The sequence below is a fragment of the Lagopus muta genome, chromosome Z (assembly GCF_023343835.1).
Source record: "Lagopus muta isolate bLagMut1 chromosome Z, bLagMut1 primary, whole genome shotgun sequence".
Taxonomy (NCBI): domain Eukaryota; kingdom Metazoa; phylum Chordata; class Aves; order Galliformes; family Phasianidae; genus Lagopus; species Lagopus muta.
Genome location: NC_064472.1, coordinates 11,878,502 through 11,899,974, shown reverse-complemented (window position 1 = coordinate 11,899,974; position 21,473 = coordinate 11,878,502). Strand labels below are relative to the sequence as shown.

Here is a 21,473-nt window from a genome sequence, read left to right as displayed (position 1 = left end):
CCAGTAGCTTGTTTTGCAAATTCTGGTCCCCACTGGATGTATCTGTTACCACCATGGATCCATCAGCATTAGGCATGGTAGACAGTTTGTCTGTTACATCTTCTTGTTTGCTCTCCATTCTGTTCAGCTTTTCAGCTACCCTTACAATGTCTGAAACACAAGCTTGCATAGGGCTTAAATGTAACTCAAAGTCTTGAAATTTATTAATCAGTTCATTTATAAGGGGTCTTCTTTCCCCTCTGCCATACATAGCTGCAAATGTACTGGCGTAGCTTTCTTGTGCAGTCTTTGTGAATGTATGCGACATGTTTGGTGTACACCTGACTCTGTTAGGAGTCCAAGCATAAGCTCTTGGTCTGGCTCATCAGGAATGAAATCAGGGCTATGCAGCATTTCCACTACAGCATATTCTCTCAAATAACGGGTACCTTTTTCTGTATTAGTCCATTTCTTTTTCTCAGGCATCAGATTGTCTTCAGAGGGGTATCTTTCTTTCACAGCTAACAACATCCTCTTCCAGAGGGTGAAGGCCTGGTTCTGGCATGTACTAATGCCTCTGTCAGTGGCTGAGTCCCTAGCAATGCCACCCAGTTGGCGAGCTTCTCTACTATCTAGCCACACACTGTTGGCCCCATTGTCCCAGCATCGAAGTAACCAGGTGACAATAGGCTCATTTGGGTGACATGAAAAGTCTTCTCTCAGACTTCGAATTTCATTCATTTTCAGAGATTGATCAACAATGGTAACGATATCTTGCTCACCTCTTACTCTTTCAGGACTTCTTGTTGCCCTCGTAGGCGTTGGTGACCATGGTCTTACTGAGGGCCCCTCCCCTGGACTCGGGTGCTTCTCCTGGATCTCGGAGCCACTCCTCTTTCCTCCTCTTTCTTCTGTTCTGAGTCAAGATTCATTTCATTTGCTGTCCTCTTACAGGAGCAACTGATATCAATTGTGGTGCCTCCTGTGGTTGATCAGGTTGATCAGTTCTGATGCTCTCACCCTCTAGCTCTGCCTGGAGTCTGTCTTGTTCGATTATGAGAGTATTCAGTTCAGATTGGAGGGTGTCGAGTTTGGATTGAAGGGAGTCTCGCTTGGATTCGAAGGCATCTTTTGAGATTGGAGATTCCTTCTCTCAACCCGGAGATTCTCTGTCTTGGCTTGGAGACTCTCTCTTTGGATTTGGAGACTCTGTTTCTCAACTAGGAGACTCTCTCACTCAGCCTGGAGAGTCTCCCTCTCTGCTTAGAGTCTCTCCTGGAAACTCTCCTTTTCAGCCTGGAGACTCTCTCTCATTTTGTACTGTCTCCCTGAGACTCTCCCTTTCAGCTCTCAGACACTCTCTCAATATCAAAAACTAACTCCCTCTCTGGGATACTATTGAATAAGGCCCGATAAGCATTAACCAGGCCCCAAGTCATTTGTGCCTCCTCAGATCTGCCTGAGCTGCAACATTCCTGTCTCAAATAAATGTTTAAGTTCTCAGGGTCTTTCAGGTGTTCAGGAGTAAAGTTCTATGGCACCGAAGATGTCCATCTGTCTAAAGTCTCTCCCAAGCCTCTCCACACTCCCTGCCACTCAGTATTCTCTGGTTTTGGGGAAGGCTTCCTCAAAATACAATAAATACAAAAACTGACTGAAATGACGAACAGTAAATTCAGGGAGATTAACAGTGCGATCAGGTGAGCATTCAAAAACTGCATAAAGGATCCAAAGGAGAGACTGGGAGCCTGCTTAAAAATCCCAAGTTCTGTGAAATTAGCAGCTCCCTCTGCAAACAGGTTTAAAAGAGAAAGTGGAATTCTTTTTTTTCTCTTTACAGAACAAGATAGCAGTGCTCAAAGTTTACAAATATCCCAGAGTTTTGGCAGTCCGCCTGGACTTTCAAGGTCAAGTTTTCAGTGAGCACCTGTGGAAAAGATAAACTTTCCCAATGAAGCTCTCCGAGAGCAGAGAGCAATTCGTTCTAAAAAGCTAAAAAGCAACTTCTGCCCGCATTCTCCACCAAGAATGGCAACGGTTTAAGGGCTGGTTCGGCCCGGTTCTGTGACAAGCAGGGCGGAGGGATTTCGCAGAACTCTGTGCCTCCAGAAAAGGGAACAGGAGACCCCAGAATAATTAAAAACAGCGGCAACGATCTGAGGAGAAACAAACTAATTTGCTAAATATGCTATTGGAATGCAAGATAACACACCACAATACAATATAATTAGAATTGAAGCTAATAAATCAAATATAATGAGAGGGAGAATGTCCGAAAGGTGGATAGGCCTCACCATAACACTGAGGTGAGATGCGCAGTCCCGTTGAGAAGCAAGGAGACAGGAGCAGCACCCACGACCAAGAGCAGATGAAAAAGAGCGCATCAGGTGACCTTGCCAGGAGTTAAATCTCCTCTCCCTGACCGCAAAGTCCCCTGGGGAATGTAGTTCTTCTCTTTTGGGCAGGTACCCAGGACTTGAGCATTAACAATTAAACTCCCAGTGCCCCACATGATGTTATTGTGTGGAATACCGAAAACCAAAAATCACAAAGCCATGACATACGGAGATGTTTGGTTAGAGTAGAGGGAAACTCTCCAAAGTGTGCATTTGAAATGCTTGTTTAATGAAAGATTCATCAGGCATTGAGTTATGCACTTGACTCTTGGTTTAAACTTTTCACAAATTTAATAGCAGTAGCATGCTTTAATAGCAACTGAAATATTTTGAAATTTTAAATGAAGAAAAAATTTGAAATTTCAAATTGTGGAATTGTAGCCATCTTTTGCATCTGTAGAATATTGGGATATTGCAGCTCTTGTAGTATTGCACAGGGGAAAGAGCTCTTTGTCTGTCCTATACTGATAATTAGAAATATTGTTGCTTGTGCAGTTTTTTAGAAAGTGTCTTCTTGTCATATATTAACTTCTGATTTGATGTATATATCATCAGTCATTTATTTCTTAGTACAATTTTACAGTCTAAGCTTTGTTTGAAGTAGAGTAATATAAGAGCAAACAAATAAAAAGTGGGCTGAAAGTGGAGAATGCAGTTCTGCTCCCTCTAATAGTTCTTGTCAATAATTTTGCAATATTTGCAACCCAAATCCATTCTGTTTTCCACAGCTGGTGCATATGATTCTCCAGGGCTGAGGCAGATCTCTAGGCATCATTAAATCTCAGAATTCGAATGTGCAACTCCAAAGATTTAGCCTTGATTTTAAGGTTATTCATGCAGTAAGTTATTAATAGTTTTTTTGTTTTCCTACAGGAGTTCCATTTCTGGTTGTCTAATTTTCATTAACTCAGGAGAGTTGTATGTGTATTTGTTTTTCAGAGTGGTACTGGGAGTGTCTTCTACGACCATGGTTTTACAGGGTTCTTGCAGTTGTTTTGGCCACATTCTCTGTAATTGTTGTGTGGTCGGAATGCACGTTTTTCAGCACAAGGCCGGTTTTATCACTATTTGCAGTATTCATACAGCTCGCAGAAAAGACATACAATTATATATACATAGAGGTAAGTTCTGTTCATCACTCAACAGAAAGCTTTAAACTAGATTGTTTTTACAATAATAGTAGATGAAATTGACTTTAAGTTTCTGTAACAAGCTTTAAGTTTCTGTTACAAGCTTTCAGAAGCTCTGTACAATACATTGTACCAGACTTTGATTTTGTGAGGGAGGTCTGCCTCTTACCTCTCTGTTACAGAGAGAAAGTCGTTCGATCTGAATACCACATGTAGAATAATTCATGAAACATTAGCTTGCAGCCTAAATATTTAGACCTGCCATCTAATCGACCATTTATATGGTTGACCATTTATATTAGACCTACCATCTAATCGACCATTTATATGACCTCTTTTTCCTAAGTAGGAATCCACTGCTGGCCAGAAATCCAGTACTCCATGATGGGGCTAGAATTTGACTGCAGAAAGTTATCACACAATCACAGAGTGGCCAGGGTTGGAAGGGATCTCAAGGATCATGAATCTCCAACCCCCCTGCCACAGGCAGGGCCACCAACCTCCACATTTAATACTAGACCAGGCTGCCCAGGGCCCCATCCAATCTGGCTTTGAACACCTCCATGGACGGGGCATCCACAGCCTCTGGGCAGCCTGTTCCAGCACCTCACCAATCTTGTAGTAAAGAACTTCCCATGACATTCAACTTAAATCTTCCCTCCCTCAAAACCATTTCCCCTTGTCTTGGGAACAGTAAAGCAGATGAGCGGAAGAAGCTTCAGTATACTAATAAATTGGGTTGAACTTAAAACACCTGTTCTTAATGCTTTTTACAGGAAGAAGATGTTAAATGATTCATTGTAATTATCAAGATACTTAAATCAATGCCATTTATGTTACAAAAAAGTAGAATATGTGTTTCTAGTGTCAATTATGACATAACTTACATGAAGTTCAGAATGTTTCAGGTATAGTTCAACACAAGTTTATGGAGGTTTTTTTTTCCTAGTATTGGCACTGATTTTATTGTCCAATTTCAAAATGAAAAATTACTCTGCATTCAATCTGTTGCATATACAGATTGTGTTAACACATTAATACCTTTAGTAGAGTTCTTGTGTTTTAACCTGGCAAGCAGTTAAACACCACACAGCTGTTCATTCATTGCTTCCATGTAGCAGAATAGGGGAGAAAATTGAATAGCACAAGAACTTGCAGCTTTATATAAGCACAGTGTAAGAAGAAAGAAGAAAAAGAAAGAAAAGGAAAATAACAGAACTAAAAATAAGATTTTATGATTTTTATTATGATAACAAAAAGAATAAACAAAATAAGTGCTGCATCTGCTGACCAGTGCCCAGCCAGTCCCCAGGCAGCGGCAGCCGCTCTAACCAAATCCCAGTCCTGTTTTACTGTTCAGCCTGGTTTTGTATGATATAAGGTGTCTCTTTATCTAGTTTGGATCACGTGTCCTGGTTCTGTCCTCTCCCAGCACCTTGTGCACCCCTTGCTCCTTGCTGATGAGGTAATATAGGGTAATATGTTGACAGTGTAATGAATTGTTCAGCAACAGCTAAAGCATGGATGTATTATCGGTGTTATTTTAAATCCAAAATACAGCACCATACCATCTACTAGGAGGAAAATTAATACTGTCCCAGGCCAAACCAGGATAGTTCTATATTCAAATAAGTATTTTTTTCCCTCTTTTGTAGATGGCCTGTTTTCTTACCATCTTTTTCCTCAGTATCTGTGTTTACTCCACTGTCTTCAGAATCCGCGTATTTAACTATTACTACTTAGCTTCACATCATCAAACAGATGCATACAGTCTCCTTTTCAGTGGCATGTGAGTATGTGGCACGTATTTTGTAAATTTCATGTCAAATAATCTATTGAAAGTGTCCATTAAGCTTTTATTTATATTCTTTCATTTATATTCATATATATGTTTAAATTGTGTCATAGAATGGTTTGGGTTAGGAGGGCCCTTGTAGTTCAAGACCACTGCCCTGGGAAGGATTGCCTTCATGTCCGTCAGTTGCATAAAGCCCCATCCAACCTGGCCATGAAAGCCATACTCCTTGATATGATTTCTTAATATTTTTGGTGCAATAAATTGTTTTAAGTGCTGTTTGTTACCTCTTGCATTTATTCAGGTTATTTTGCCGTCTCACTCCACCATTATGCTTGAATTTTTTGGGCTTGACCCATATGGATGCAACAATCTCTCACAGAGATGCTCAGCCAACTGCTTACACATCAGTAAGTACAGGAAATAAGGCACTGGGGCTTTGTCATGATTTAGAGAAGAAGAAAATGCTTTGTGATAATTTTTATAGTAAGATTCAGATATTTGTATTTTTGCACTTACGTTAAACAGGGTAGAAGGAGTTACAGAGCAGGAGTTTGGTAATGATTGCTGGCTACAGTGGAGTTGTCAACCAAATGTTTTGTCCTTTGTCCTAGAAAAGTATAGATTGCTGAAGAGTGCAGGCTTCTCTTCTTAAGAGCGTTAGCTCCCACTGGCTTCTGTGCATGGGGTATCTTTATGGATTAGGAGCCAACCTTACTGGCTGCTGAAAATTGCTGAATTTGGTTCTACTGAATAAATGGTTTCTGACAGCAAGTAATGTCTACCTTTGTTCTTAGCAAATAGTCCTCTTTTCTTGTACTTCAACACCAGATGAAACACACTAAATTTGTACTGAATTTGGATTAGGTGAGATGACAAGAATTAGATGTGTGATGATAATACCTATGTATATGTAACCTAAGAATTGTGTATTTATGTGTTGTGAACTGAAAAGAATGAGGTAGCAAAATCTTTCCTGGGTTTCATCAGAGCTTCTTGCTCTTCTGGTTCTGTTTTCCAGATAATGGGATCAATGAAAGTGCTGTCCTTCATTGCAGATGGATTCTACATATATTACCCAATGCTTGTTGTCATTCTCTGCATTGCCACGTACTTTAGGTAAGTAATGGGCAAGACTCATCCTCTGCATTTCTTTATATTAATAATTTCAATTTTATCACTTAGGAAAAGACTCATTTCCAGATGATGAGATGTGACATATTAACAGAAATGCAAAAAATAATGAAATAGTTTTAGATTTATTTGTGTTAAAAGTATTCATTTTAAGAATATCCTTTGTATGAACTCCTAACTTCTTGATTTTCACACAGAATCACACAGAATTTTCTTTAATACTAATTCCATTTTCCACCAAACATTCATTAATCAGATTTTGGGTTCTTTTCTGTTCAAACTTTGAAGCCCACAGAAACATACGTTATGCCAAATGAAATTAAAATTACTGTGAGGAAGCTATATTTTCAGCAGTTTTCTGATACACAGATTTGCAAAACCTCTAGATAGAATGTTCCAGCAGACTTGCAACAAACATATGTGGAACTGAATGTTTAATTAAAATCTGTAAAAGAAAGCTGTTTTCCTTATTTAATCCAGTGGTTACTAGACTAGCTGACTAGCTGGTGTTTTAAATCACTGGATCTTTCTCCCTTAAACACAGATTGCTGGAATCTGAAAAGATAATTACAGGAAATACTGTTATGTGCTTGCTTTTTGTTGTTTTATTTCAAAACATCTGCTTCTGACCACTCTAAGAGATATGATTTCATGTTTGTTTGCTTCTTCAGTCTTGCACTGCTATTCAGTTAGAAGCACTGTATATGTTTAGAATTTTAGGGAAAGTGGTTTGATGCTAGAAAGTTTGAGCATCCACTGATAGCAAGAATACAGTCCTAGTTTTTCCCTACCTACTTTCAGGTTAAGTGGTCTAATATTAGAAATGGAGGTTGGTGGCCCTGCCTTATGGCAAGAGGTTTGGAGCTTGATGATCCTTGAGGTTCCTTCCAACCCAAGCCGTTCTATGAAGAAAATAGTCCCCTAAGCAAACAAGAAAGGAAAAGAAAACTGATTTGTGTAATTTGTCTCTGATGATCTTTCTCTTTGCTGTTACAATGTAATGAAAGGGAAAGGAAAGGGGAGAAAAAAAATGAAGAATCTGATTTGCAGGATCTCTAATACCTTATAAAAAATCAAGTACACATGGGATTGAATGTTTATTAAAATTTATCAAATAAAGCTATTTAATCCAGCAGTCTTAATGCTGAGACAGGACAGGAAAAATCTTCCCCTTAAGTGAAGCTGTATTTAGACATAATATTAATGTTCTGGGTTAGACAGAGAAAAAAATGAAAAAACAGTAGTTGCAGGCTCTGGAAGTAAATTGAAAAAGTTCCTGGATACAATTTCAGCATTAGCTTAATCCTTTATGAAAGGTGGAGCAAGTTTATTTTCTGACTGCTGTCTGATGGGATACAAAATGAGAAGTGTTCCTACAGCTGAAAAAATAAACAAATAAATAAATAAATAAAAGCCAGGTGTTTCTTCTGAGTAATAACTGAGGTGAAAGCAGCTTTCCTGTTATTGTTGTTCCAAAAACAGAAATCTTGTTGCATATAATCTTCAGTAATTTTCTTCTGGCAGAGGAGAGTCAAGAGGAGACATAGGCATAATTACTATTCTATTTGAGAAGATATCAAATAATTGTTCTAAATTTGTACTACTTTCAGACTATAAGCATTTTTATCCTACTACTTGAACAGAGGTCTTCCATCCTTTCAATTACATTCAGGAACCTTGTTTGAATTTTCTGATTTCTCAGGTAGTATTATTTGTTTTCCGTTTTTCATGTTTTGTTTTTTGTTTTTTTAATTGTTCCTAAATTACTGTATTTCTGAAATGTCTATTTTACATTTTGCAATATAATGTATCCATTTACCCATTGTAAACTAATATGGGAAATTCCTTATCTTTCTGCTTTTACCAGTTTAGGAACTCGTTGCTTGAATCTTTTGGGTTTCCAGCAGTTCATGGGGGACAGTGAAATGACCTCTGATTTGATTGATGAAGGAAAAGAGTTAATCCGAAGAGGTAATTCAGATCCCATATCCTAATCATCCTACAAAATACAGTAATTCTTCCATGTCTGTGAAAAAAATAAAAAGACATAGCTTTTCAATTTTTGAACTGTAGGTGGCAATCTACTGCACAAAACACAACAGATTAACAGTGCAGGTTGCTATGTAAGTACTGTTGGACTTTGTTGAAATCTGCAATAAAATACCAACTTTACTCATTCAGTGTGGGTAATTTTACAATTTAGTTAAGTGCTGGTACTCTGAAGACATTACTATCTTAGTAATAATGTCTATAGTAGTACTGGTAGTCCAGAAAGGGTCCAGAGGAGGGCAACTAAGATGATCAGGGGGCTGGAGCACCTCCCTTATCAGGACAGGCTGAGGGAGTTGGGCTTGTTCAGCCTGGAGAAGAGAAGGCTGCGGGGTGACCTCATTGCAGCCTATCAATACCTGAAGGGAACCTACACCCAGGAGGGGAGTAAACTCTTCAAAAGGGCTGACAACAGCAGGACTAGGGGAAATGGATCCAAGTTGAAGGAGGGAAGATTTAGGTTGGATGTTAGGGGAAAGTTCTTTACAAGGAGAGTGGTTAGGCCCTGGAACGGGCTGCCCAGGGAGGTTGTGGATGCCCCGTCCTTGGACGTGTTTAAGGCCAGGTTGGACGGGGTCCTGGGCAACCTGATCTACATGTGTATGTTTGGTGGCCCTGCCAGGCAGGGGGGTTGGAACTACATGATCCTTGGGGTCCCTTCCAACCCGGGTGATTCTGTGATTCTGTGATAGTAGTAATATCAATAATATCTTAGGGGGGCTGAGATCTGAAAGTAATGCCTCCTATTTTATTTTGTTGATCTATAATGTCAGAGGTGGATGTTGGTTTCATGGCAGTCGAGGTTGAGCCTTCCTGACAATATTTCTGTTAAATGTTGTTGCCGTGTGAGAGATGGCAGCAGAGGGGCAGTCTGACAAAATGGCATGTGACATGGAAGTGCACATGAAGCAAAGGTGTGTTATTGAATTCCTCCATGTGAAAAAATGGCACCCATTGGCATTCATTGATGCTTGCTGAATGTTTAAGTAGACCAAAGGAGTAGATGTGAGCATGTAAGTGGTGCATTTCAGCACTGATGACAGCCGTTGTCAACATGATAAATTAATTTTAATGAGAAATTCCATTACAATGAACTTCATGTGTCTTTAATTAATTGTATTAACCAACTATTTCAGTAAGAATCTCAGTAGTTAATGTTATTTTTTTTGTTGCATTTGTTTAAGAAAAACCTGTTAGAAGTGATTGTTCTTATATTTAGCTACAGACTTTTTTTTTTATTTCTAGAGAAAAGAAAACGGCAAAGGCAGGAAGAAGGTGAAAACAGAAGAAGGGTAAAAGATTTATTTTATGTAATCACAATGTTAATATAATAAAAGATCTACTGGGGATGGCCATTGTTATTTAATTCAGCCTAACTTTTTACAAGAAAAAAGTCCTGCAACCACAGATGGAAACAGTTTTGTCTTGTAGAATAGTCCTGGCTGAGGAAAAAAGATAATTTATATTTTCTTTTTAAAAGATAAGAGGGTTATTGTGGTGATACTACTTGTACTCCCTTGTTACTCACTCTATTCTTAGAATCAATTATGGCTATAAACATAGGTCAAGATAACCAGACCTGACCTACAAGATTCAGAATAATCTGGAAGAGTTTGTTCTCAGTCTCTTCTGTTGATGCTGATTTGCTTGAAATAACAGACTTGCAGTGTTGGGTTGTTCTCTTGGAATGGGGACTGAGTGCTCTTCCCAGACTTACCCTGCTGTTTTGCGTAGTCATTGCTAGTAATTGGCAAAGATTAATTTTTTCCTTCTGAGCAGGGAAAACATTTAATGTAGTTCCCTTCTTCAGAGAAAATAAGCAGGAAGGAATGAGTACTGTTGCCACTGAGTAACAAACAGAATCTTTGTTTCAAATAATTTTTGAAACATAATTCAGAGAGTTTCGCTTCAGCAAGTTCAGTTAATTGTAGCTTTTGTTTTTGACTTCAAATTCAGTATAGAAAGAAAGGGTATCTAAGGAGTACATGTGAAAAATAAACTGCCAAAAGGAAAAGTATTATTTGCAGAAAGCTAGGATAATATGGGGTCTAAAACCTCTGGATTCTTCAAGCTCAAGGATACTTGCCTTCAATTCTTGTTAACAGCTAGTACTGCAAAAACCTTTCTTCTGATGCTCTGCTCTGCACCTTCTATCCCATAGTTTTAAGGCTTTCCCTTAATACAAAACCAAGTACCAGTCAGTGCATTATACCTTTGTTACACACTGAAATGAACTGACATAAATCAGCAATTTTATTTTCAATAGAAAACTCATTTTCTATTTTTGAAATAGAAAAAAATATGAACATGAAAAAACCTGTTTTTTGAGTTTGCATTTTACACTGTAGCACATATATTCTTGAAACTTCTAGAGGATATAAGAGTATTCTTTTGTTACATCATGATAAATACTTTCTGTACAACTTGAACTGTAAGATCTGTTGGCATAAATTAGCATAGTAACTTTTGAGTTTATCAAGGGTCCATATAGGAATCTGATCAATATGGAAGTTACAGATGCAATAGGAAAGGTTTCTACTGCGTCATGAACTTGTCTCCTAAGAAGAGCAGGTTTTCTTCTTTAATACTTCATAATTCTTCATATTAAAATTATTAAATGCTAAAAGATTATGTGATAGAAGTATAACAATAACTGTTTTTCTTTTTTTGTCTGGGTATTCTACCATTCTGCCACTAGATGGAAATATAAACCAAACAACAAGCATCTGCCTTTGCACTGTAACAGTTGAAGAACTTTGTAGATTTAATATGTAGTTTGTTTCCTCTGAGTATTTTTCTCCTAAAGAGCAGTTACTGAAATTGGTTTTGTAAAGGTACATAAACACTGAGCTAAAAACAAAACAAGAACTCTTCTTGTATCAAGATATCAAGCAGTAACATTTTCAAAGTATTTTCTTTCACTGTGTGGCAAGGTTGATCAGTTAGCTGTAGACTGCAGTATCTGTTGATCCTGTGTGTGCTTTAGTTGTGTTACTTTTCTGACAGTTCATGTTTTTCTTTTTTTGTCTTTTTCCAGGAATGGAAAGAACGGTATGGAAATAGAGAGGATTCCACTAGAAACAGGGTTGTCCACACAGAGCAGAAAGAATCCAGCTTCTCAGAGGCCAATACTAATAGACGTAAGTTGTGTGGGGCTTTTTTGTGCTGTGTGGAAATTTTTTGTTTGCTTGCTTTTAGGTTTTTAATATCCTGTCTGTGCAATACTGACTGTAAGTAAAAGTAAATAATTTCCTTTTTGTCTCAGATCATATATTGATACATTTCCTTCTTTAGGAAGGAAATAGTGCTAGCTTGACCATTCAAGACAAGTGCCATGTTTCTTCTCATCTTTTACATTTTGACTTGTTGAGGCTGGAGATTCTGGCTGGTCTAAATTACTTGATTTTCTCATGGGACATACAACTAGAGTAGCAGTTGTTAACAAAAAAACCCACAAAACTATATTTGAGGTATACCTTGCAGTTGGAAATTTTAAATATTGGAATGAACCTCTTCTGCATGCAAATAAACTGATTTGGGTTGGAGTAATGACTTACAAATATAAAGCCAGAATATACATGAGTGCATGCATGTCATTTAATAACACATTAAACTAGCCAATTTAGATTGTTACATGTACAGCAGTATTTGCTTGTAGAAGAAGAATAATGTTGAGTTGAAAATGTTTAAAAGTAAACAAACCTCTTATTGTCCACTGATTTTTTTTGTCCTTTTGCTAACTTTCAGTGTGTATTTCATGTACTCTTGTAAGCTAACAACAGGTGAGAAATGAAACTAAACAGCTAAATGTGACAGGTTGAATGAAGTGATGGAAAAGTGATTAAAGTTTAGAAAATAAAAAGGAGAAGATTCAAGACAAGTGCTTTCAATAAAAAATAAAGTAGGTCTTACTGCCACTCTTTTTAAGAGTGGAAACCAGTAGGAAACCAAAGTATTCAGATAAAGACTAACTGAAATTGTATTCAATTATATTCTGCTATTAACTAGGCCCAAAACAAGCTGTAGACACTGGCCTGAAGCTGGCAGTGAATTGCCAAACAGCTGTATTTCATTCATTCATGAGTTTTTCCATTTCAAAACAAACAGAAGAACTTAAAAAATTCCAGCTAAATTTTGCACGTAGCGTTTTTGTCTGTCTTGGTTAAAAATGTCAAGAATGGCAAGAATTTATTTATTTGTAAATAATGTTTCTATATTTTTTACTTTTAATTTTAACTTTTAATTTTCTGTGACTCTTTGCAAAATGGATCTCATCTGCTTCTTGCAGTTATGTCATTCTGCAGATAAATAAGAACAAAAAATCTAAAAAGACCCAAACTTTGAGCATACAGTCAGATTTTGTTTAATACTGAATTTACTCTAAATATTCATGATTATGCTTTAGATGAGTTACTAGCAAATTATTATACTGGTCTTTTAAGTTTGATATTTTCACACAGTGGGATGTGTTTATAGAATTAAGTGGATCTTTTTCCTGCTTTTTACCTATTCAGCACTGTCAAAGTACACTCGAACAAATGGTAGGACTGAAAGAGATAGAATAGAACTTCTTCAGGATGCAGAACCTTTGGATTTTAATGCAGACTCAATTAATGATGACCCTCTTGAATCGGACTCTGGAAGGTGAGGAATCCTCTGTTTTACTTACAATTTAAAAATTTTAATAGCTTTTATCTCCTGTCCTGTAACAGCTACGTCAGATGATTTTGTATAATACCTTTTTAAACAGTATTTGCTTCTCACATCACTATTTTTTTTTCTTCCTTCTCTCTGATGGTATCGAAAGTGTTTTCAACCCAATTGAAACCACTGGGTTTTATCAGTTTTTATAGAAATGTCTGAGTAAGGTTTGAGATGACCATAAATTTATGTGTTAGCATAATCTGGAAACTATGCATATAAACACAGTAGTGAAAGTACAGAATAATGACTTACATATGCTCAGTATAGGTGTTTTATTTTTCTCAATTTCCTATAAGACTTCAGAGAGCTTATTATTCCTTGAATAAAAGAAAATCTGTAAAGATTGAAGGAAATGAAACTGAGTATTATAGGATCAGTAGTTGCAGGAGTGCACCTGTGCATCAGATCTTGAGACTAGTAAATTCAAATCCGAACCTATTGGGCAAAGTCTTAGGCTGAGCAGTGTAGCTATGTGAATAATAGGGAATTGTGTGTGTTTCCAATATCCATCATGAAATAGGATATATTCTTAGCTGCTAAGTTCTACTTGCATTCAGGAAAGAAGTAAAATGTTTAATCGTGCTTTTTTAATCTAGACAGCTATGTATTAGAACCTTGCTATGACAAATTGTTTAAGATTTTTCTACAAAAAGTTATAATTTGTATGTTTTTCAGTTTAAATTAGCATATCAAATCCATCTGAAATTGTGTTGACTTCTGTCTGTAACTTCAGCAAATAAATGCTGGTTCATAAACATATAAAGAATGTTTTTAAATGATGATGGCAGGTTCGACAGGTTAATTCAGCAATACTTGTTAATACTGACAACTAAATTGTCTAATCTAATGTCACCACATTTGGAAAAGTTTTGGCTTCTGGAGTTCTTTTTGGGTTTCTTTTTAGCACAGAGTTTAAATAGGAAGCAGCCTAGTGTAATTCTGTTTTCTACTTCTATACAGTGTTTGAAATAAGTAACAGTCTACAAAAACGGAAGTAGGCATATGTAATTGCTCTGGAGCAGATGTGATATCTGAAGTCTTCATTCATAGGTCTTTCTTCTTTTTGCTGTGATATCTTTTCATATTTAAAATTCATTCTGCAGGTACCAGCCTGGTGGAAGATATCTGTCAATGTCTCGAAGCAGAATATTTGAGGATGTCTAATCTAAATCTAAAGAAAAATCATTGGCAATCTATTTCCTATTCGCTGCTTGGAAAACATTGTTTTTATGGTTATTGCTGAACCAGAAAAGATCATTTTTGTTTTATTAAAAAAATGAAGAAACAGCTATATTTTGGAAATGTATCTGTATGATAACTCTACCAGTTACAACAAGAATATTCTTCTTCTATTTTAGATGTTATTGTGCATCCATATGAGTTTTTATAATGACCAAAAGGAGAGAACTAGTAATTAAATTACTAGAGATTAATTTCATAAAAAAGGCTCAACTTGAATTACAATATTAAGCTTCAGAATGAACATTTTCTGGAAGGTTTTTTTTTTTTGTATAGAAAAAGATGCTATGAGAAAATCTTGATGCATCCAAAGTGCAGTTATATTGATTACAATAGTGGACACTTACTAAATTTTCTATCTAAACATTTATGACTAGTCCAAAATTTACAGATTTAAATTAGTCTTCTTTTGGCTTTAGGGTCTTTAGATCAGACCCTAAATAAGCAGAAGGACTGAATGGCAGTCTGTTTTCACAAATCTTGCTGGCATTAGTTTTAGAACTAATGAAATTTAGAATATGTATTTGTCAAGAAAGGTGATATTTTCTTTTCCAGTGTTCAAGGCCAGGCTGGATGGGACCCTGGGCAAGTGAGTTGCAGCTGTGCCTGGGCAGTGTGTTGGATTGTCCTTACGGTCCAACCCAAGCAATTCTAGATTGTGTGTGTGACTAGATGAATATGGATGAAGGTTTCACTGTCGTATGAATGTATGTGCAATAGCAAGGAAATGTTATCAAAGGCATGATGTTTGCTTAAGATTTTTACAGTTCTAACTGTTGAAAAATATTGGCAGACTAATGTTTTGGGTTCTTTTTTTTTAAAGCATAAAAGAAATCTAATGTGAATAATGAGTTAAATTTGGAAAAAAAATTATTTGCATAGATTTCAGACACAGCTTAAAATTTCTGAGTGTTTCTTTAGAAGAAGGGAAATACATAGCACAACTAGATAATGATGAACACTTTTAATATTCCACATGTCCTGTTTGCATTATGTATCAGTTCTTAAGGTGCCTGTATTTTGCAGTAAATAGTTGCAAAAAGATTAAATGCATATTCATTTAAATGCCATTCAAAAATGCCAATTATTAACTATGTAGAAATGCTTCTATTTAATTTAATTGGTGTAGATGCATTTTAACTGTAGTTTGTCAAATGAACTTTCAAGTGTAATCATAAGGTAAAAGATGTGATCATACTCATGATATCTTGGGAAATATGATTAACTTAAAATGCTGCTTTATGGGAATTTGTCATATATTCTTGCACTTGGGAGTTTTCTTTTTACTTTTTCTTTTTACTTATTTCTAAATGATAATGAAAATGGAAAGAGAACATGCTTCCGTCATTAATTTTTTATCATGCTTAAAAAGATAAGCATCCATTAAAGCACCTGAGACTGAGATAGTCTGAAAAGTAAACTTTCATGAACTACATGTTCTACTAATTTTTAGAAGTAGTCTTTTTCTGAAATAACTGTTAATGGGGATCTAACTCTACCTCCTGCAATTTAGTACATTGTATGTTCTAACAGTAGTGGTATTTATAATATATTGATCTTATATTATTAATTTGATCTGCCTGTTTTAAAATACTATATTTCTGTTATGAAGGAGGAAAAATGCTTGTGTATAAATGATTATGTAAATAAAAGGGCAGACATAAAGTAACCCTCACTTCTGAGGTGAATACACTGAATTACAGCCATGCTCAAATGTACCCAAGCTCGTGTAATTTCTATGTTGCATGTAAGAGGACACATTTTAGTTTGAGTATTTTATGTCTTATAAAAGCTTGATCAGCATGATACAGCATGGCTGTATCAGGGAATGAAAGTCAAGAAAATAGGATACTTGTTTCTGGATGCAGACTGTTCTATAGCAACTTTGTGATGTTACATATTTAATTTTTATTAGATAATCTTAGAAATGCTATTATTAGTCCAGCCTGATCTGAAAGAGGTTGTATATGTTTTTTGGACATCCATCAACAATTAACATTTCTAGACTTTATATTTCTATTTTTATAGCTTGTATGTCATTTAATTGCCCAAAAGTTTATTTGTAATTTGTATTTGTAAAAATACATGGATGAAATAAGGTGTAAGTTCTTTATTTAACTCTTGAAATGTCACTACAAAGGGATCTAATTCAGTGCTAATGGAAAAATCATGAAAGGAATGTTTATTTTTCAGAGCTCTTGTGAAGTACTCCTATCTAGCTGCTGTTGACTTCAGAGTATTGAATCAGCCTTCTCAGGGCATGATTTTTCTGCATTCATAGACACATAGAATCATAGAATTGCTCAGGTTGGAAAAAACCTTAAAAGATCATCAAGTCCAACCACAACCTAACCATACTGCCCTAACTCTAACAACCCACCACTAAATCATGTCCCTGAGCACCCCATCCAAATGGTTTTTAAACACATCCAGGGATGGTGACTCAACCACCTCTCTGGGGAGCCTATTCCAGTGCTTAACCCTTTCTGTAAAGAAGTTTTTCCTGATATCCAACCTAAACCTCCCTTGGTGCAACTTGAGGCCATTGCCCCTCATCCTGTCACCAGTGAGAAGAGACCAGCCTTGCTCTCACTGTAAGCACCTTTCAGATATTTGAAGAGAGCAATAAGGTCTCCCCTCAGCCTCCTTTTCCCCAGATTAAACAGCTCCACTTCCTTCAGTTGCTCAGACACCTGTGGAATGGTTGCTAACGAATTTACAATTGAAACTTGTTGAGGGTTTTATATACAAAAGCTAACTAGTTCGTGACATAAGACATCTGTGTGTTTTCCTCAGGATACAGTAATATGAGGATTTTACTGTAAATTAATTGCTGTGGGAATCCATCTGCTAGTATTGAAATTATGAGGTCATTTAGATGGGAATCTTCTGACCTTTTGTCATATGTTGCAGTGGAGTAGTAGAGTAACTAATGGCTTTTTGAAACCACAGACATGAGGGCTTTAAAATAGCTCAACAGCTCTCTCTGGATAGTGCTTAGAGATCCCCAGTGTCACATACCAGCTGGATACTAAAGGTTTAAATAAGGAGATGATAAGTGATGTCATCCGTGTGATGTTTCATCCATGTATTCATTACTGACTAACAGTTATTACTCTTGCTCTAAGTGCAATTTGTAGCTAATTCGTGTTTCAAAAAGTAATTGTAAGTTCCTATGACTAAATATGAAAAGCTTTTAACTAAAGATGACTGGTTACAATAAAAGAACATTACAGAACCAAGCTACGTACCTGCACAACATTTGCTGTGTACTTGAGCTCACTGCAGACTACTTCAGTTACTGCTTATAAAAATAATGCAGAACTTGCCTGGGGGTTAAGTAAGTGCCTGACTGTGGCATCTGTACTGAGTTCTTTGCTACTGTAATTATACTCTAAAAATAGCCTATATTAAAAGAAATATAAGTAAATAAACTAAAACCAGCTTTGGCATGTTTAAGCTGTGATTGTAATGTATGTTAATGTTTTTCTTGCAGCACATTTGATGCTCCAGATTTGATAATTTGAAGTAAAACGAGCTTGCAAAGTTTGCTTTAGGAAACAGAATGTTTATTAATTCTGTTGGTATATAGTCATGTTTATTTGCAACTAAAGAATGTCAATTATATCTTTATTTACAATTCCACTTTTTGAATTACCAAGCAGCCAAAGTGTACTTCTTATGCTGTGAGCACCACTTACACATAGAAATTGCACCAAGCAACCACCCAAGATTGTAAACCAGTGAAAAGTAAATTGTCACAAACTTTACAAAGCGGGAGTGAAAACAGTAACTATTTTAACACTCTGTCAGTGCTGGATTTCTTAGACAGTACAGATAGCAAAAAGCTCTGGTCTAGTCTTACTGTTCCTGCTAGAACTGTAGTTCTGTATTTTCAGGCATTTAAGCATGTACATGTTCTGCTAACTTACACATACCAGGAAATGAGCCCTCTCTGCATGTTAAGGCACAGCACTTAGTGATGTAAAGTAAGGAATTTTTTTATGAGGGAATACAAAAAAACCTGAGCTTCTAGTCTGTGTTAGCAAGTGACAATTTGGGCATACTATGGTATATTCTATCATATGAGTACGGCAACAAACTTTAAACTACTGTAACTTACACTACTGGAAAAATCACAGTATACAATATGTCTCTGCTTTGCAATCAAGCACTTGTAAAATAAATCGTCATTAGCAGTATTAAAGGGAATGGTGGAAAGCTGCTATCTGTTCAATATTTATTCTTACTATTTTAAAACAATCGTGATTTTTAGATATGAAATATTACCAATGGTTACTCTGATTATCAGTAATGATGATAATTCTCACTTTACTAAATTTATCTCAGAATATTGTCAATGTTTAATGAAAAAATACATTATTTCTTCCAAATTTCATTACTGCTGCTAATTACTTGCAGTTTGAGGGGATTTACAGTACCAAATAGAGATCATTTTGTGAATGGAAACTTTCTGTGAGGCTTCTTAAGGAAATCTGCCTATTCATAACAGAATCGTTTCCATATGTATAATTAAAAGAAATGCCACTCATTGCGTATATTGTCTCCTAGCTTTTAATTTTTGTTTTAGCATTCGGAAAATGATCGATTTTTTTACAGAGCAACTTACTGGTGTATCTTGTAAATGTTTTGAAATTTTTACGTTCCTTTTCCCTAATAAACTCTGCAGGAATATGCTGTTTCACAGCAGTTCTTTTGATATTATCTGTGCCTCTAATTAAGTAGTCTAATCTGAAGCTGAGACACTCCTACACCATTTGATTATGTTGACAGAAACACAGCATCCCTTGCAGAATAGCACCTTGAACTAGATCCCTTTCTAGTATATAGATTGCTGTCATTGATTATATTGCATTACATTTGGTCTCTTCTGTTTCAGTTGTGTGGTAATGCCAATCACGTATGTTCTTTGTCTCCATTAAAATGCACTGGAATGTATTCCTCAGCATGCTTAATTTTGTGTGCGTGTGTTTTAGATGTAATTGAGAGGCAATAATAATATACAACTTCAATTATTTCTTCAGGATAGTGTTGTTGTATTTGACATTCCTGTGAATTATAGTAGTTCAAGTGTGATATCTTAATTGTCACTGTAGGAATTATTTTCTTTAAGAGATCACTTTAAATTTCTATGGAAGTGTCTGGAAGACAAGGGAAATCATTTTCAAATATGGCTGTAGTAACAGAAGATGTTTATTCTCCAGTGTATATCAAGAATAGGCTGTAGGAGTGCTGCTCATGGATAGACTAGCTTCTCTTGCCTTATGATACAAGTACGTGTGCATAAAACATTGTTTTAAAATTCACTGAGTTATAAATTTTCCTGTGTAGTATTTAAATTATTGATGTACTGGATATATTTTTGAAATGTATGTTAAAATATCTAGTCAATGACTTAAGTTGGCATGAAATAAATCATTTCTGCAATACATTTTTTTTCTTGGTGTATTTTAGATACTCAGACTTCTCTGAAATATTTTTGATAATGATCTTTCAGAGAAATTCTACCTATTTCTTCTTTCCAGATAGAGTTTATTCCATGAGACAATACAACCACATAGTGGTCACCTTTTTTACATCTTTAAAGCAGGTTAGAAAGGGAAGTTGCTCAGAAGCCTGCATGCCTTGACATATCATTGTCAGAGCCCAGAGCTGAGGCATGGACCAGCGCTTTTGGTCTAGTCCCTTTACTGACAGCTCATCATGCTTCTGTGGGTGCAGGGAGAATGTAAGCTTCCCACAGTGCGTACTGAAATGCTGCAAAGAGCCTGTATGTTCCTGAAGCTGACTGGGGTCCTTGGTACTTTTGGGGGACAAAAGATGGGCAAAGGGCATGGCTCCATCCTTTTCCATCATCACACTGGAACAGAAGTCCTAGATATATGCAGCTGTTAGTGACAAGCAAAAGACTGTTTCCTGTGAGGAGAAAGGTGAAGGAAAGAGTCAACTCTCATCCCTTCCGCTGCTTGCATGTTTATCACGTTTTTCTGTCCTTCCTAAAAATAATAATAATTTTTTAAAATGTTATATACAGCTACAGTGGCGGGATATGTATTTAGGTTTCATTTTTTCATTCTAATGAAACGTCATTTCACTTGGGAATTATCAATTGTCAATTCACTACAGAATTATCTCTTGGAAGTACTAACTTGAAAATCCTGGAGCAAGCAATTACTCATTTTATTAGCACATCAGGATGTTCGCAACAACTAAGTTTAGGATGACTGCTGTATTTCATTAGTTGTCTCCTACATTTAATCTATAGCTGCTGTTTCAAGTTAGTTGCAGGACATGTTTTGGCCTATCAAGACTAGTGTCTACCTTCACTGCAGTAGGAATGGCTCCAACTGTTGGTAAAGACTTCTCCTGTCACATCCTCTCTGGACTGTCACCCATTATCCCTCTTTGTTGCTGCACTATCACATTTCTTTAAATCTTTTTTGTTTACCATTTTATGTATATGTGAGTTCAGGACAATGCAGCAAGTGAACTATGCATGAAGATGTTAGAAAAGATAGTAATGAAGTTCATCTCATTTATTACATTCCAGGGGTTGACATTACCTCCGTTGACTGGGAAAGAGACAGGAGTAGCAGAGTGATCTTCTACCTTGTCAGTGTTCATTGTCAGATTTTTCTGTGGTCCCAGAGCAATATTGATTCTGTTGTTTAATTCTCAGTGTTTGATAATACACCTATCTAGTGTATTCAGTGTACTCAGCGAGTGCCTTTTGAAATAGCATTGAACTGGCAGTGAATTGTATGAGTTGTGACTTAGTATCATTTCACTTCTCTCTGCCTGTACCGTGCCATGCTGTGTCTGCTCAGTCTGCTCTGCATGCTGTGATGGAAATCTTGATCTTTCTTCTTTGTATACATCTTATCATTTGTATTATCTTGCGCTTTTGTTCACTAGACACCGTTGCCATCGAGTTTTTTCAAGAGTATTTTTGAGTTGGTGAGGACCAGACTCTGAAGAGACAACTTTTCTTCATGGCAAGTCGCAGAGAGTGATTTAGTTCAGAAC

General features: G+C 36.4%; 1 protein-coding gene across 3 annotated transcripts in view; it reads left to right on the top strand.

Annotated features, from left to right (window-relative positions):
• Window positions 1-19,878, top strand: part of LMBRD2 (LMBR1 domain containing 2) — a 40,109-nt gene extending 20,231 nt beyond the window's left edge. For all 3 annotated transcript variants that reach the window (XM_048930461.1, XM_048930462.1, XM_048930463.1), the window contains 9 exons: window positions 3,315-3,496; window positions 5,161-5,294; window positions 5,605-5,710; window positions 6,322-6,419; window positions 8,302-8,405; window positions 9,729-9,775; window positions 11,521-11,623; window positions 12,998-13,127; window positions 14,291-19,878. In XM_048930461.1, coding sequence (XP_048786418.1) covers window positions 3,315-3,496; window positions 5,161-5,294; window positions 5,605-5,710; window positions 6,322-6,419; window positions 8,302-8,405; window positions 9,729-9,775; window positions 11,521-11,623; window positions 12,998-13,127; window positions 14,291-14,351 — 965 coding nt within the window. In that variant the 3' untranslated portion in view covers window positions 14,352-19,878. The remainder of the gene's footprint in view (window positions 1-3,314; window positions 3,497-5,160; window positions 5,295-5,604; window positions 5,711-6,321; window positions 6,420-8,301; window positions 8,406-9,728; window positions 9,776-11,520; window positions 11,624-12,997; window positions 13,128-14,290) is intronic.
• The last annotated feature ends 1,595 nt before the right edge of the window (window positions 19,879-21,473 follow it).